Source organism: Abrus precatorius, unplaced genomic scaffold (assembly GCF_003935025.1).
Source record: "Abrus precatorius isolate BTA unplaced genomic scaffold, Abrus_2018 Scaffold9, whole genome shotgun sequence".
In the NCBI taxonomy this organism is placed as follows: Eukaryota; Viridiplantae; Streptophyta; class Magnoliopsida; order Fabales; family Fabaceae; genus Abrus; species Abrus precatorius.
In genome coordinates, this window is record NW_020874439.1 from 21,705,464 (window position 1) to 21,720,804 (window position 15,341).

Sequence of the window (15,341 nt, forward strand, 5' to 3'; positions counted from 1 at the left end):
CTCGCTGTAGCGAGATTCTGCAGAAACTAGGAGGTGAGTTTAATGGTTAGATTTTCATTTCTCACCCCTGTTTACTGTTTCTCGGTTTTCCTTGGTTCTCATGGGGTTCCCTAGTATATCTTAGGACAAAATTCGTGTGGGAGAGCCTCCTTCATCGTTGATTTGGGTGTGAGACTTCAATCCAAGGTAAGAGAGGACTCTACCCTATCTTATTGTGTTTTAATTTTTGTGTATTTGATAAATATTACAATGTGGCTGAGATAAAGGATCGAATATGTGTGTTAATGACAGTTATTATGTGTTTGAATCCAATGTCATGTGTGATGAGATAGTTGAACCCAGTGGGGGTGATTGTGTGTTGTAATATGCTGTTGATTAATGAGGAATTTAATATTGTGAATGAATATGGGCACTTGTGCCATGTGTTGTGAATGAATACGGGCCTAAGTGCCGTGTAATATGAATGAATGTAGGCATTATGCCGTGTGCTGTGAATGAATACTGGAATGTGTATGAATGAGGCGTGTTAAACGCCGTTGTAATGATGCTATGAATGATTCAGCGATACACTAGAGGTGTGGAAGATGAAGACAATAGAAATACTTTGGGGAAGAGAGAGTGGTGGTGACACCAACAATGAGCGTGCATGGGTGCCCCACGGGCCACACACTCTCCTCATGACTAGACCTCTGACCACTACCTTTGCCGAGTGACTCGTAACTGCCCACGCGGTATCCGTGGTGCGGGGGTAACTGGCGACCATTCATTGTATGAAACTGTGATCACAGTGCCATAGTAAGCGTGGCGGCGTGCTGTGAGCGCACGGGTGTGTAAGCTCTTTTGGTGCCGTGAATGCATTGGTGTTGAATGAAAGTGAAATGCTTGAAAATGATTGCTTGTGATTATGCTTGTGTAAAAATGTATTAGAAATAATGTGAAGTATGTGCAAGGTGAGACTCTATGCTTGTTTGTGCGTTGAGTAGTATAGAGTACTCACTCTTACATTCATTTTTCAGGTAATCAAGGCGATCAGCACTGAACTTAGTGAAGGGGTAGATGGAACTGCTATAGGGCTTAGGATATTATTTTGAAACTGTTGTATTTGAAATGGTCCTGTAGCAGTCATTCAATATAAACTTGTAACTCTTTCCTTTATTTCAAAATATTTTATGAAACCATGTGATGAGAATTTTATTTAAATGAAAAATTTTATTATTCCTATTTTTTGAAATTTATTATTTGGAAATTAAATTAAGGTGTTACAATTTTGGTATCAAAGCAATTCATCCAAATCGGACTAGGTATCAGGCTGAAGCATCCTAGCTGAGTGTTGATTGTTTTGTTTGCCTGAACTATTAATGTGTTAATTGATCTAATGTGCTGGAACATGGTTTGCTGAATTGTGGTTAGCTTAGGTTAAACATGGCTGGTAGAGGTAGAGGTAGAAGAGCTTGAAGCTCCAATGACCTCATGAAACACATCACTCAAATTCTGGAGGCCATGGTGCATAACCAAGGCAGAGAGCCAGTTGAGTACCGAGGATTGTCTGCCTTCACTAGGCACGACCTCCAAAGTTTGAGGGTGGATTCAACCTTGAGGGAGCCCAAAGGTGGTTGGCGGATATGGAGAAGGTCTTCAATGCGATGGGGTGCCGCGAGGAGCAGAAGGTGAACTACGCCACCTACTTGCTATGTGGAGAGGCATAAGACTGGTAGAGGTTTGCCGGTCAGACATTGCCACAAGAGGGTGGCTACATTCAGTGAGAGACTTTTAAGACGATTTCCCTAGGGAATTACTTTTCCCAGGATCTGAGGAAGCAGAAGGCCAGAGAGTTCCTTGAGCTGAAGCAAGGTAACATGACAGTGGGAGAGTATACAACAAAGTTCCAAGAGTTGATGAAATACTGGCCTCACTACCAGCATGGGGATGGAGAGGAAGACTTATGTGCTCAGTTTAAGCACGGATTGAGGCCAGACATTCGAGCTGCAGTCAGTGTATTCTAGCTAACAGACTTGCCTACTCTGGTGAGTGATAACCACGTCGTAATGGTTTCAAACAAAACTAGATTCCTCAAACAAGCATGCAATAAAGGGAGTAAACCTAGGTCATCTCACAAGGACACAAATTTATTCTATTTCCAATTTTAAACATGCAACGGTGATTAATTTGGGGGTTTATGATTTAACGATGTATTAAAAACAAAAGTAATTTGAATGAAAGCGGATCAAGACAATGAAAATGAATCTAAAAATAAATTTGAAAAACGAATTTGAATTTAAAATTTGAAAACAAATCTGGAACCGAATTTGATTTTAAAATTTAAAAATAAATCTAAAAACGATTTTGAATTTAAATTTGAATTTAAAATTTGAAAAGAAATATAAAAAAAATAATTGAGAACAAAAATTGAAAAAGAAAATTGAAAACAAAAATTAAAAACAAAAATTAAAAATGAAAATTGAAACAAGAACAATTAAAACTAAAACAAATTAAGCCCCTAAAATACAGCCACAAACTAGGATTACTATATCGAATTTTTTCAAAACTCAAATGAAATAGAAAATAATCGATTGATATTACATTCAAGAACAAAAACTAAATTCAATCAAATTGTGCATCATAAATCTTAATCAGGAACTGCGAGAAGGTAATAAGACAAACTCGGAGCGCTCAATCAATCTAGTAATCCACGCTTGAGATGAGATGATTCGCGACACCAAATAATTAAGAACACAGTAGGATCTGAAGAGGCACAAGCGAATGGAACGAAACAAATTTACTCTAAAAAACAGGAAAGTGTCTTTATAGAAAAATGAAATTATTAAAAGGATAAGATGAAGGGTTCCAAAATCAACCTTTTGACCCCTATATATACTGGTCTTAAATGAAAACGAAAATAAATGGGTCAAGGCCTCTACAAAAAATAAAAAATAAAAAGCCCTACGTATAAAAGGTATGTTTTAGGTCTGATTTTCAAAAATGAATAAAAAATAGGTCTGAGCTCCAAACAACATGATCCATATGTCCAAATTGAAGCTCAGGAAATGAGGAATCCATTATAAAAAGAATCAGCCAAAAAGGAGATCTACAAAAAACGTTATGGTCGAAATAGTGGACAAAGGTCAGAATAGCAAAACTATGAAATATAAGGTAAAAATAACAAGTATTTATGAAAACTCCAATTTAATGCAAGAAATGCAAAAACATGCTAAATGAAATAAATAAAGAAGGAAAGATATTTTGGAAGATGCAATAAGACTATAAATGTGAGCACAAAATATGAGTCATCAGTGAGCAAGAGTAGAATCTTTAAAGGCAACTCGAGGGGCAAGACTGTGGACATTAGGGAAGCCAGTCCAGTGAGGCAAGATAAGAGACTCCCTAGATTCTCCAAAGGGCCATATTCGGGCTCAAGTAATTCACAGTCCCGAGGGAGTTCATCTCAAGAGAAGAGCAGTGGGAGTGGTTTAGGATCAGACTCTTTCAGAGGGCCGATCAAGTGCTTCAGGTGTGGAGGGCCACACCTTGTGAGGGACAGTCCACAGCCACGGGCAAGTTGTGGCAACTGTGGGAAGTCGAGGCACACTGCCAATGTGTGCTAGTCCGCCAAGAGGAGCGGCAGTACTAGTATAGCTTAGAGGCCTGAATCGAGAGGGAGCACAGGGCCGAGTATAGGGTCAAAGCCCATTATTCCTGTTAGGGTCTTTGCTATGAGTGGAGCAGAGGCTTTGCAATCTGAGGAGCTGATCCGAGCTAAATGTGTAATTAAAGGCAGGTTGCTTAACGTGTTATTTGACTTGGGTGCTACGCACTCTTTTGTATTTGTGGACTGTGTGAAGAGTTTGAATCTGTACGTGACTGAATTGTTGTGCAATGTTGTGGTGACTACCCCTACGGGTAAGCCGGTTGTGACATCATGGGTGTGTCTGGGGTGTTCGATAATGGTACATGGTAGGGAGTTTGAGGTGGACTTGATCTGTTTGCCTTTTTTCTATTTAGATGTAATTCTGGGAATGGATTGGCTTGCTGCCAACCATGTGCTGCTGGAATGCAGAGAAAAGACGTTGATCTTCAGTACGATAACGATAGAGGCTCTAAGACTTATGAGTCAGGGTGAGTGGGAGAACATGGTAAATGCCAAGGCCTTTATGGTGATGTTTTCAATGGAGGTTGAAATTCACTACGCTAGAAATTGGCTTTTCGAGCGCCAAATTAGATAGCGGTTAGTAATAACCGCTTTGTATATAAATCTAAGAAAGCAGTTCCGACAGAACCGCTCTCTAATATGTACTTATGAGAGTGGTTCCGATAGAACCACTCTGTAATATGTACTTATGAGAGCGGTTCAAACAAAACCGCTCTCTAACATAAACTTGTGAGAGCGGTTCAACTGGAACCGCTCTCTAATATTGACATTTCAGAGTGGTTCATATGGAACCGCTCTCTAAAATAGACTTCTTAGAGCAGTTGTAAAATAAGCGCTCTAAGAAGTCTATTTTAGAGAGCGGTTCCATATGAATCGCTCTCAGATATCCATATTAGAGAGCGGTTATTTCATAACCGCTCTCAGAAGTTGTATTTTTAAAACCCTAACTGGTTATCCCTGTCGCCCCACCAAGCCTGTACTTCAAAATTCTCTGTGTTTCAGTGTTCTTTGAGAAATTTTTTCCAGAGGAAGAAGCACACCTGACTTCACAATCACACATTGAAGGTATATTCATAATCTTTTCTTTGTTTTCTGGCCATTTTTGGACATTCGCAGTCTCTCATTCTCTCTGTTCACTGATACGAATCTCTGTTTTTGACGTTGAACAGTGACAATGTCTCCTCCATTTGTGGTCTCCTGCTGAACTGCGAGAAATTTGCACTCGTTTCTTAATTCCAGGTTAGTGCATGCCGTTGTGCTTAGAATTTGTATGAACTAAATATTGTTTACATATTGACCATTGCTGCCGCGTGAACAAATGAGCATGAAATGACTTTTTGTTTTGTAAAAGTTGATATGGGCAGGTTGAATCTTAGTTTGTTAACCTCTGAAATGTTGTTGGAATGGTTTTTTAGGATTTGTTGAACATGATAATAGGACACAACTGGTTAGTTATAATGGAAGAGCATGCTGTTGTGTTTGTTAACCTATGATATTAGGCATTTAAAACTTTTGATATTCTTGTTTGTTTTGCCCCCAAAATGTATATTTCCTCTGTGTATGAATGAATTTGATGTTGTATTGTAGAATGTGATGAATGCATGATTCTTGTTAGTGATGAAACTTTGTAGGTTATGATTTACCGTTGTAAAATTGAGTGAAACCATAGTTTCTAGTTTGAGATTGAAAATAATGTTTTAATAAATCATTATTTTGAATCTCAAATTGTCCAAGTTGGACAGTTTGTGAACAAACTTTTTCATTAATTTGTTAGCATTTGCTTCTTATAATGTTGTATTTAATACTTAACAAAATTTGAGTTTGAAACATTTCTCATTGTCTCTTGGTGCATGCTTGATTGAGGTAAATCATCTCATATATTTCAAGTTGTGTACTAGGAGACTAATGCGAAATGCTGCCCAAATTTTGTCAAGTAAAATATACAACATTTAAGTAGCATTTGTTAATTAAGGTTAGAAAAAGTTTGTTCTCAAATGGGATAGGGCCCTACCATGTGAGAGTTAATAAGACATTCATATTTATAATGATCGTAACCGTAGTTGGAGCAAATATGGATCGAAGTTGGATGGTAGTTGATCGTTTAAGTGAAGAATACGAAGACGGAGTCAAAGAGTTTATTAGATTTGCGATTAAGAATGCAACTAATGTGAACCTTATTCCCTATCCTTGTTGGTGTTGTTTGAATATGTTACAAGTAAATGCGGAAGAATTGGAAGAACATCTAATGTGCAATTGGATAGATGAAAAATATGCTTGTTGGACAAAGCATGGTGAGATACAAGGTGGAAGTACATCAACTAACATGGAATCAAGTGTCAATTACTCAGAGACATTTAGAACAAATGAGAGTGATCATGCTGAACAAATTCCAAATGTTGTTGAAGAAGATCATAGAGATTGTCCAAAGATGTTTGAGAGGCTGAAAGATGATGCAGAAACACCACTGTATAATGGATGTACAAAGTTCACAAGATTAAGTTCTATTTTTAAGCTTTATAACTTAAAAGCGTCGAATGGATGGACTGATAAGAGCTTCACAAAGTTGGTAAGTTTATTACATGAGATGCTGCCGGAGGATAATGTGCTACCGAAGAGAACACATGAGGCTAAACAAGTACTTGCTTCCGTTGGATTGACCCATGAAAAGATACATGCTTGTCCTAATGACTGCATTTTGTTCCGAAATGAGTATGCATCACTAAGGAGATGTCGAAAGTGTAATGTATCACGATACCTAAAGAAAGGCACAACACCTGCGAAGGTTGTGTGGTATTTTCCACTAATATCGAGGTTAAGACGTCTTTTTCGCAGTGCTGATAATGCAAAGCAGATGACTTGGCATGCTGAAGGCCGAATTAGAGATGGAAAGCTTAGGCATCCAACAGATTCTCCGCAGTGGAAAAAATTTGACGATGACCATGAAGAGTTTGCAACTGAAACAAGGAATTTACGTTTTGCATTAGCAACCGATGGAATGAATCCACATGGCATGCAAAGTAGCACCCATAGTACATGGCTCGTGATTTTAATAATGTATAACTTACCTTCATAGCTTTGCATGAAGCGAAAATATATGATGCTTTCGTTGTTAATCTCTGGTCTTAAACAACCTGAAAATGACATTGATGTGTACTTGTCTCTTTTCATTGAAGATTTGAAGTTGTTGTGGGATAATGGCATAGAAGTATATGACGGATTTAGAGATGAAAATTTCACTGTGAAGGCAATGTTGTACGGAACAATTAATGACTTTCCTGCATATGGAAATCTTTCTAGTTACAGCATCAAAGGTCAATGTGCATGTCCAATATGTCAGGAAAAAACAGATTATATAAGACTAGACTATTGTCACAAAAATGTTTTCATGGGGCATTGTAGGTGGTTGTAAAAAAATTATCCTTTTAGAAAAATGAAAAAAACTTTTAATGGAAGTTGCGAAGTACGACGATGTCCTTATTTGAAGAGTGGATCAAAAATATTTGATGAGGTTAAAGACATAAGAACAACAATTGGAAAACCTTTTGCCAAACAAATTCCAACCGCAGGTGGGAAGAAGATGTAAATTTTCTTTCAGTTACAATACTGGGAATCTTTATACGTAAGACACTTTGTTGATGTTATGCATGTTGAAAAAAATGTTTGTGAAAGTGTGATTAGTACGTTATTAAACATTGTGGGAAAGAAGAAAGATGGCATCAATGTAAGACTTGACTTGGTGAAGTTGGGAATACGATCCGATTTGGCTCCAGTGAAGAAGGGAAAACGGACCTTTTTACCTCCAACAACATGTACCCTGTCTAGAAATGAGAAACGTGCTTTATGTGAGACTCTTTATTCAGTCAAGGTTCCAGAGGGATATTCATCAAACATTAAAAGTTTTGTATCACTTAAGGACCTAAAGTTAAAAGGATTGAAGTCTCATGATTGCCATATATTAATAGAGAATTTAATTCCTGTTGCTATACGGTCTATTCTACCTAAAAAGGTTCGCCTGGCAATCACAAAGTTGTGTTTCTTTTTCAAGGCAATATGTAGCAAAGTGATTGATCCTGGGAGATTACCAAGTTTGCAAAACCAAATAGCTGAAACTTTATATGAGCTGGAAATGTATTTTTACCACATTCTTTGATATCATGGTTCATTTGACTATTCACTTGGTTGAAGAGACAAAATTGTGTGGCCCTGCATATATGCGATGGATGTATCCCGTTGAAAGATATATGAAGATTTTAAAAGGGTATGTTAAGAATAGAAGCAAGCCAGAGAGTTGTATTGCTGAACGATATTTAGTGGAAGAAGCAGTTAAATTTTGTTCTGAATATCTGTCAAATGTTGAATCATGTGGCATTCCAAAATCACGTCACCATGGAAGGACTTTAGGGGAAGGTAGCAGTGGTTGTCAACAAATAGAGGTCCTTAGACTGTAATGGGAACAAGCACACTTGTATATATTACAAAACACCCCTGAAATTGAACCATACATAAGCTTGCACAAAGAGACACTAAAGCGTAGAAATCCTACCAGAGGTGAGAATTAGATAACAAAAGAACATAATGTGCGATTCATTGGATGACTACAAGAACATATTGGTGAACAGTTGAAACAGAGGAACACATCGGTTTCAGAATTGATTCTATGGTTGTCAAAAGGTCCTTGTATTGATGCCTTCTCATACACTTCGTACTTAGTAAATGGGTTCACATTTTACACAAAAATAGCATGACGACCAAAGCACAATGCAGAATAGTGGGGTCACTCTGGTTGCTGAATCATTGCATATCTCCAGTGCAAAGGATAAAAATCCAATATATGCAAATATGTCATACTTTGGATTCATTGAACATATATAGGAGTTGGATTACACTAACTTTCGTGTAGCAATCTTTGGATGCAAGTGGGTAGACAACAACAATGGTGTTTGCATTGACGATATAGGCTTTATAAGGGTGAATTTTAAAAAGGTCGGTTACCAAGATGATTTGTTTATTCTTGCATCACAGGCTCGACTGGTGTTCTACATCGTAGATCCTGTAGACAAGTCATGGTCAATTGTCCTAACGTCTAATAAAATAAATGCTTTCACTGATGGAGAATTAACAGAAGAAGAAGTTAATGTCGAGGATGATCCTTTCAGGAGTGTTGAACACATGTCAATTGTAGATACATTAACAGATGACGAGGATATTTATGCAAGACATGATCATGAAGAGGGCATTTGGTTAAATCCGTTATTTCATTCAATAAAAGTCATATGAAGCTTAGTAAGGCTCCTAAAAAAAGAAAAAGGTGCATCTATTATTTTATTTGAATTGATTATATTTTGTTTTTATTATTTTACTTTATCCCTGAATGTAATAATTTATATCTAACGTTTACCTTTTTTGTTATAGAGATGACTTCTTCAGATAACATGGACGAGAGTCTCCCTCATCACTCCGCTGGGGCAAATAAGAAAAAGGATAGAGGGATTACCAAACTTAAGTCCATTAGCAAATCAAGAAAGTTAGGACAAAAGCTACAGGTAAATTGTCACCATCAATGAATTTTGTAATGATATTGTAGGAATCTTTTATGCTAATATCATCAAACACTAATTTGACTTTATGGTTTATATTTGCATATAGGTTGGCTGGAATGGAAAGGGTCAACCGATAGACCCTAATAGATCAACGTTTGCACATTTTATTGGCTTTGTTACTAGGAGTACAGTGCCAATCAGTTATGCTGATTGGACAAATGTCCCTACAAATGTTAAAGCCCACATTTGGGAGCAAGTTGAGGTACACAAGATGAATCGTTTCAGTTATTGCATATTGGTTTACCGAAAAAGGCATATCTGATATTGTTTTTTGTTTCCAATGTAGCAAACTTTTGAGGTGGCTCCTGTTCACAAAGATTTTGTTCTGTCTTTAGCTGGACGGGACCTTTGTGTATTCCAGACACGTTTGAGAAAACATATTTGTGACAAAGATGGAAATTGTGTCTCCCATTCTCCGGAGAAGTATCAGAGATTCATCACAGTCACTAATCACTGGATGGACTTTGTCAACCAAAGCTGCACAGAGACTTTCAAGGTACCATGTCACACATTATTACTTCAAATTACTGTTACCATCACAATTTGTATTGAGTTGGTACGTTTCTGAATGCCTAATTTCAGAAAGAAAGTGAGGCTAATGCACAAAGGGCGAAAGGAATTTCGTACAGATACAGGAGTTCAGCTAAGGGATATGCTCAGTTAGAGCAAGACTTGGTATATATATTTGTGTCTTATGTAACAATGTGATGCTAATGTGTTGTCTTATGTTAAACCTATTAACGAGGGATTTTAGTGGGTCTAATTTTGTGTAGATTGCTATATCTGGGTCTAATTTGACCTCAGTACCTTGACATGTCCTTTGGAAAGCTGCTAATAATATTATTCACATTCAAATACCAACACCCAATTGCACAACTTAGTCAAAACATGCAAAATTTAACAGTAGAATTTCAGAGTGCACACTCTTATAAAATATCAGAGTAACGCAGAAAGATTATTACATGCCTTGACCAGATTTTCAAAACAATTCTGTACTGTCAGCAAAAATTCACAGGTTGTATTTATTTTGCAATCAAGTATGCAATTCAAAAAATTCCCAATTTAATGTCTAACTCAATTTCAGCACAATTATGCATTCTAATTTCCAATTTCACAGTTTCAAAAAATTCTGTTGCTATCAGTTCAGATTCTGTAGAGATTTGGTTGATATAGTGCAATGTGATTTCAACTATCCCATCAAACTAACATACATGGCAGAGAACAGCTATTTAAAGTATTATCCATTCTATTTTGAACCAAATAGCCTCAGAGTGTGAATTCAAGTCTACTGTCAGAACATGTATTATACAGATGCACCATATAGATGGACAACATTAATCCATCACATTCAGAGAAATTTGGATACTCCTAATTTGGAAATTCAGGATGTGTTCACTGTCATAAAGAATTAGGGTAGTGCAGAGCAATATTTTTAAGTTTCAACTAATTTTCAAACATATTTTGCAACCCAATCATTCTCAGCAAAAAGTTATTCTATCAAAGTAATGCAGAATTGATTGACCTAGTATTTTCCAAACATTCAATTGTATTACATGTAGTGTATGGTTGCAGTTAATCTCATTCAACAGTTTTAGTTCAAACATTTTTACTGAAGTCTTTTTAGGTCATCCCAATTTCTGCAGAAATTTTATTCAAATATGTACAATGCAGTTTTAAATGCTTAATAAATGACAGGGAAGACTTCTTCAGTGAATTGTTCCTACAGTGCCTCAGTACCCCATTCCACATTTTTCCAAAAACTTCAAACGCAGAAAACCCTAACTACAGTTACAGAGGGATGAGAGTAAGTGTACCTTGCAGGAAGATGTAGTATTGAATGAGAAATGCTGGTTGATTCTAGGTTGACGCACACAGAGAGTGAGATTTGCAGAGAAAACTTAGAAAGAGATGAAGTTTTAAGCATGAAAAGTGTGTGTGCGTGCTCAGGTTAGTGATTATATATGGTTACGCTGGGCACGTGACAATTTTTTTAAACAAAAATGAACGTTGTAAAATTAATTGTTCCCAACGTAATCACTATTATTCGTAAGAGTGAATGTTGCAGAGAGTGGATTTTTCAGAGTGATGCGCGCGTTATCACTATTGCTAAGCAAAGTGATAACGCGCAGCAAAGTGATAACTTTTTTCAATAAAAGTACTAATGCAGAAATATTGGAAGTTCACTTACCTGTGCGTAGTCACTTTTGCCAATAAAAGGGAATGATCCAGAGTGCTAGTTTTCCCATCTGTCTCTGCGTGATCGCTTTTATCAGAAAAAGTGATTGTTCCAGCATGGATCCTCCAAACTGAACTCTCTGTGTAGCTTCTTGTCTGCAAAAATAGTGACTCATCTCATTAATCAAATACCTCTAAAACCTCAATTAATTCAATTTTCACTCTTGAATCCATCAAATACACACTTTCTACATTGAATCTCAATTTCAAACCTCTGACTATTTATCAGATTTAATTCATAAAGACAACTATAGCAACATATATGCAGAACTTGGATAACATTGTAAAACATGATTATACATATTTCTAATTCTGCAGATTCACATTAGACATATTGGATCTCAATTCACATATCAATTTCACCTCAACAAAGATATGCAGCAGAATTACATAGCAACAGAAAATTGGAAAATCTGAATATGCAGAATTTTAACTATTTGATTCACATTCACCTCATCAATTCTCAATTTAAATATCCAAATGCACCTCAAAAATTCTGATTTAGCAGTATTTTTGCAGAATTTTTGTAGAATATCAGAAATTTACAGAACATTAATATGCAGAATTCTAAAAATACTATAGAAAGCTTAAACTGGGTTAGAAATGTGAGTTACCTCTCACGAAGCGCTTCTTTAATGTCACTAGCTTGACATTAGTTGTTCCTCACTCAAGAGGAACCAATTTCAAGCATGATATGTTTCTTGCAAACTCTTCTCCATGATAGATCTTTAATGTTTGGCCATTGACCTTGAATTCCCTCCCTGTTTTCTGATCTTCTATAAGAATTGCTCCAAAGAGAGAAGTCTCCCTAATTAAAATTTGTCTAGACCATCTAGATTGCAGTTTCCCTGGAAACAATTTTAATCTTGAATTGAATAGCAGCACTTACTGGCCAGGTCTGAAATCTTTTTGCAGAATGAACTTGTCATGGATTCTTTTAGTTCTTTCTTTGTACAACTTTGCATTCTCATAAGCTTGCTGTCTGAATTCCTCCAATTCATGCAGTTGTAGAACTCTCTTCCTTCCAGCACTTGACAGATTGAAGTTAAGCCATTTTGTAGTCCAATATGCTCTATGTTCCAGCTCTAGAGGTAGGTGACAGGCCTTTCCAAATACTAACTGATATGGAGACATACCAATTGGAGTTTTAAAAGCAGTTCTATATGCCCATAATGAATCATCCAGCCTCTTTGACCAATCCTTCCTTGAGCTATTCACTACTTTCTCTAGAATTTGCTTGATTTCTCTATTTGAAACCTCCACTTGTCCACTTGTTTGTGGATGGTATGGAGTAGCAACTTTATGCTTCACACCATATTTCATTAATACAGCTTCAAGATACTTGTTGCAGAAGTGAGTACCTCCATCACTTATCAGCACTCTAGGCACACCAAATCTTGAAAAAATGTTCTTTCTTATAAAAGAAATTACTACCTTTGCATCATTTGATTTGGTGGGAATTGCTTCTACCCATTTAGACACATAATCCACTGCTACTAGAATGTATTCGTGTGAAAATGATGGGGGAAATGGTCCCATGAAATCAATCCCCCATACATCAAATAGTTCTACTTCTAGGATGTTGGTTAATGGCAGCTTATGTCTTCTTGAGATATTTCCAGTTCTTTGACATTTGTCACAGTTTTCCACATACCTCTTGGCATCTTTGAAGAGTGTAGGCCAAAAGAAACCTGCTTGAAAAACTTTTGCAGCAGTCCTTGAACTTGCATGGTGGCCTCCATATTTTGAATTGTGACAATGCCATAATATCTCAGCTTGCTCACTTTGTGGAGTGCACTTTCTAAGTAACCCATCTACTCCAATTTTGAACAGGTATGGGTCTTCCCACACATAGAATTTGCTGTCATGTAAGAACTTCTTTTGCTGCCAAGTAAACCTCTTTGGAATGAATTGAGTGGCTTTAAAATTTGCAATGTCAGCAAACCAAGCATGTTTTCCACTGCAAACAGCTTTTTATCTGGAAATTCTTCATTTATTTCCAATGATTCAGTGGTTAAACTCTCCAAAGGTAATCTGGATAGGTGGTCAGCAACACTATTTTCTTTCCCTTTCTTGTCTTTGATCTCTAGCTCAAATTCTTGGAGGAGTAGAATCCATCTTAATAATTTGGGCTTTGCATCCTGTTTTGTCAAAAGATATTTAAGAGCAACATGATCAGTGTATACAATCACTTTCGAACCCATTAAATATGATCTGAACTTATCAAAAGCATATACAACAACTAAAAGTTCTTTTTCTGTTGTTGTGTAATTCACTTGTGCAGGATTTAACACTTTGCTTGAATAATAGATAGCATGTAATTTCCTATCTTTTCTCTATCCTAACACAGCACCACTGCACTATCACTTGCATCACACATGAGTTCAAAAGGTAATTTCCAATCTGGTTTTGCAAGAATAGGTGCAGAAATTAGTTTCTCTTTTAAAATAGAAAATGCATGCAAACAATTATCATCAAATATGAAATCTGCATCCTTTATAAGTAAATTACTCAAGGGTTTAGCAATCTTGGAAAAATCTTTTATGAATCTTCTATAAAAACCAGCATGTCCTAAAAAACTTCTAACTCCCTTAACATTAATAGGTGGAGGCAATTTACTAATGACTTCTATCTTAGCTTGGTCCACCTCCATTCCTTTCTCTGAAATTTTGTGACAAAGGACAATGCCTTCTTGTACCATAAAATGACACTTCTCCCAATTCAACAAAAGGTTAGTGTCTTGACATCTCTGTAAAACAGTGGACAGATTAGCTAAATAATCATCAAAAGAATCACTAAAAACAGAGAAATCATCCATGAATACCTTTATGATGTTTTCTACCAAATCAGAAAAAATAGAAAGCATGCACCTTTGGAAAGTGGCAGGGGCATGACACAAACCAAATGGCATTCTCCTATCTGCAAAGACTCCAAATGGACATGTAAATGCAGTTTTCTCTTGATCCAAAGGATCCACAACTATTTGGTTGTATCCTGAATACCCATCAAGAAAACAATAAAATGAATGTCCAGCAAGTCTTTCTAGCATTTGATCTGCAAATGGTAGTGGGAAATGGTTTTTTCTGGTTGCATCATTTAACTTCCTATAGTCTATGCACATTCTCCATCCAGTCACAGTCCTAGTAGGGATAAGTTCATTCTTCTCATTAGGTACAACTGTCATGCCACCTTTCTTTGGAACAACTTGGACTGGACTCACCCAATTGCTGTCAGAAATAGGGTATATTATTCTTGCATCTAACAGCTTCATGACCTCCTTTTTAACTACCTCTTTCATGGTTGGGTTTAACCTCCTTTGTGGCTGCACAACAGGCTTAAAGTTCTCTTCAAATAAAATTCTGTGCTTACAAAATGAGGGATTTATACCTTTTAGATTTGTAATACTCCATCCAATTGCAAATTTGTGTTCTCTCAAAATTCTTAGCAGTTTTTCCTCTTGTTCTTCCTTAAGTTCATTATTGATGATGACTGGATTTTCATGTTTCTCATCCAGAAATGCATACCGCAGGTGGAAAGGAAGCTGTTTCAGCTCTAGCTTTTGCTTTTCTTGTTTTTTATCACCCTTCTTCAGCTCTTCCTTTACTAAATTTTCTGCAGATTTTTGAATTGGCAAAGCTTCCAATTGCTGCTGCACTTTCATGATGTATTCTTCATGCAGAAGTTCAGATTTGTTATTCCCTGCAGTATTATTTCTTCTAACACAGCAAGTTCATCAATTTCATTAATATGGTTTTGTGTAATAAAAGCATCCAATATATCTACCTTCATACATGTACTATCTTCAATTGGATATTTTAAAGATTCAAATACATTAAACACTACCTTCTCATCTTGAACTC

The 15,341-nt window shown here is 36.5% G+C and overlaps 1 protein-coding gene across 1 annotated transcript; it reads left to right on the plus strand.

The window, feature by feature from the left end:
- The first annotated feature begins 1,622 nt into the window (after positions 1–1,622).
- Positions 1,623–3,602, plus strand: LOC113850997. The gene is made up of 4 exons (XM_027481495.1): positions 1,623–1,700; positions 1,806–1,988; positions 2,635–2,647; positions 3,292–3,602. Exons 1-4 carry the CDS (start codon positions 1,623–1,625, stop codon positions 3,600–3,602), a joined length of 585 nt encoding a protein of 194 aa, XP_027337296.1.
- The last annotated feature ends 11,739 nt before the right edge of the window (positions 3,603–15,341 follow it).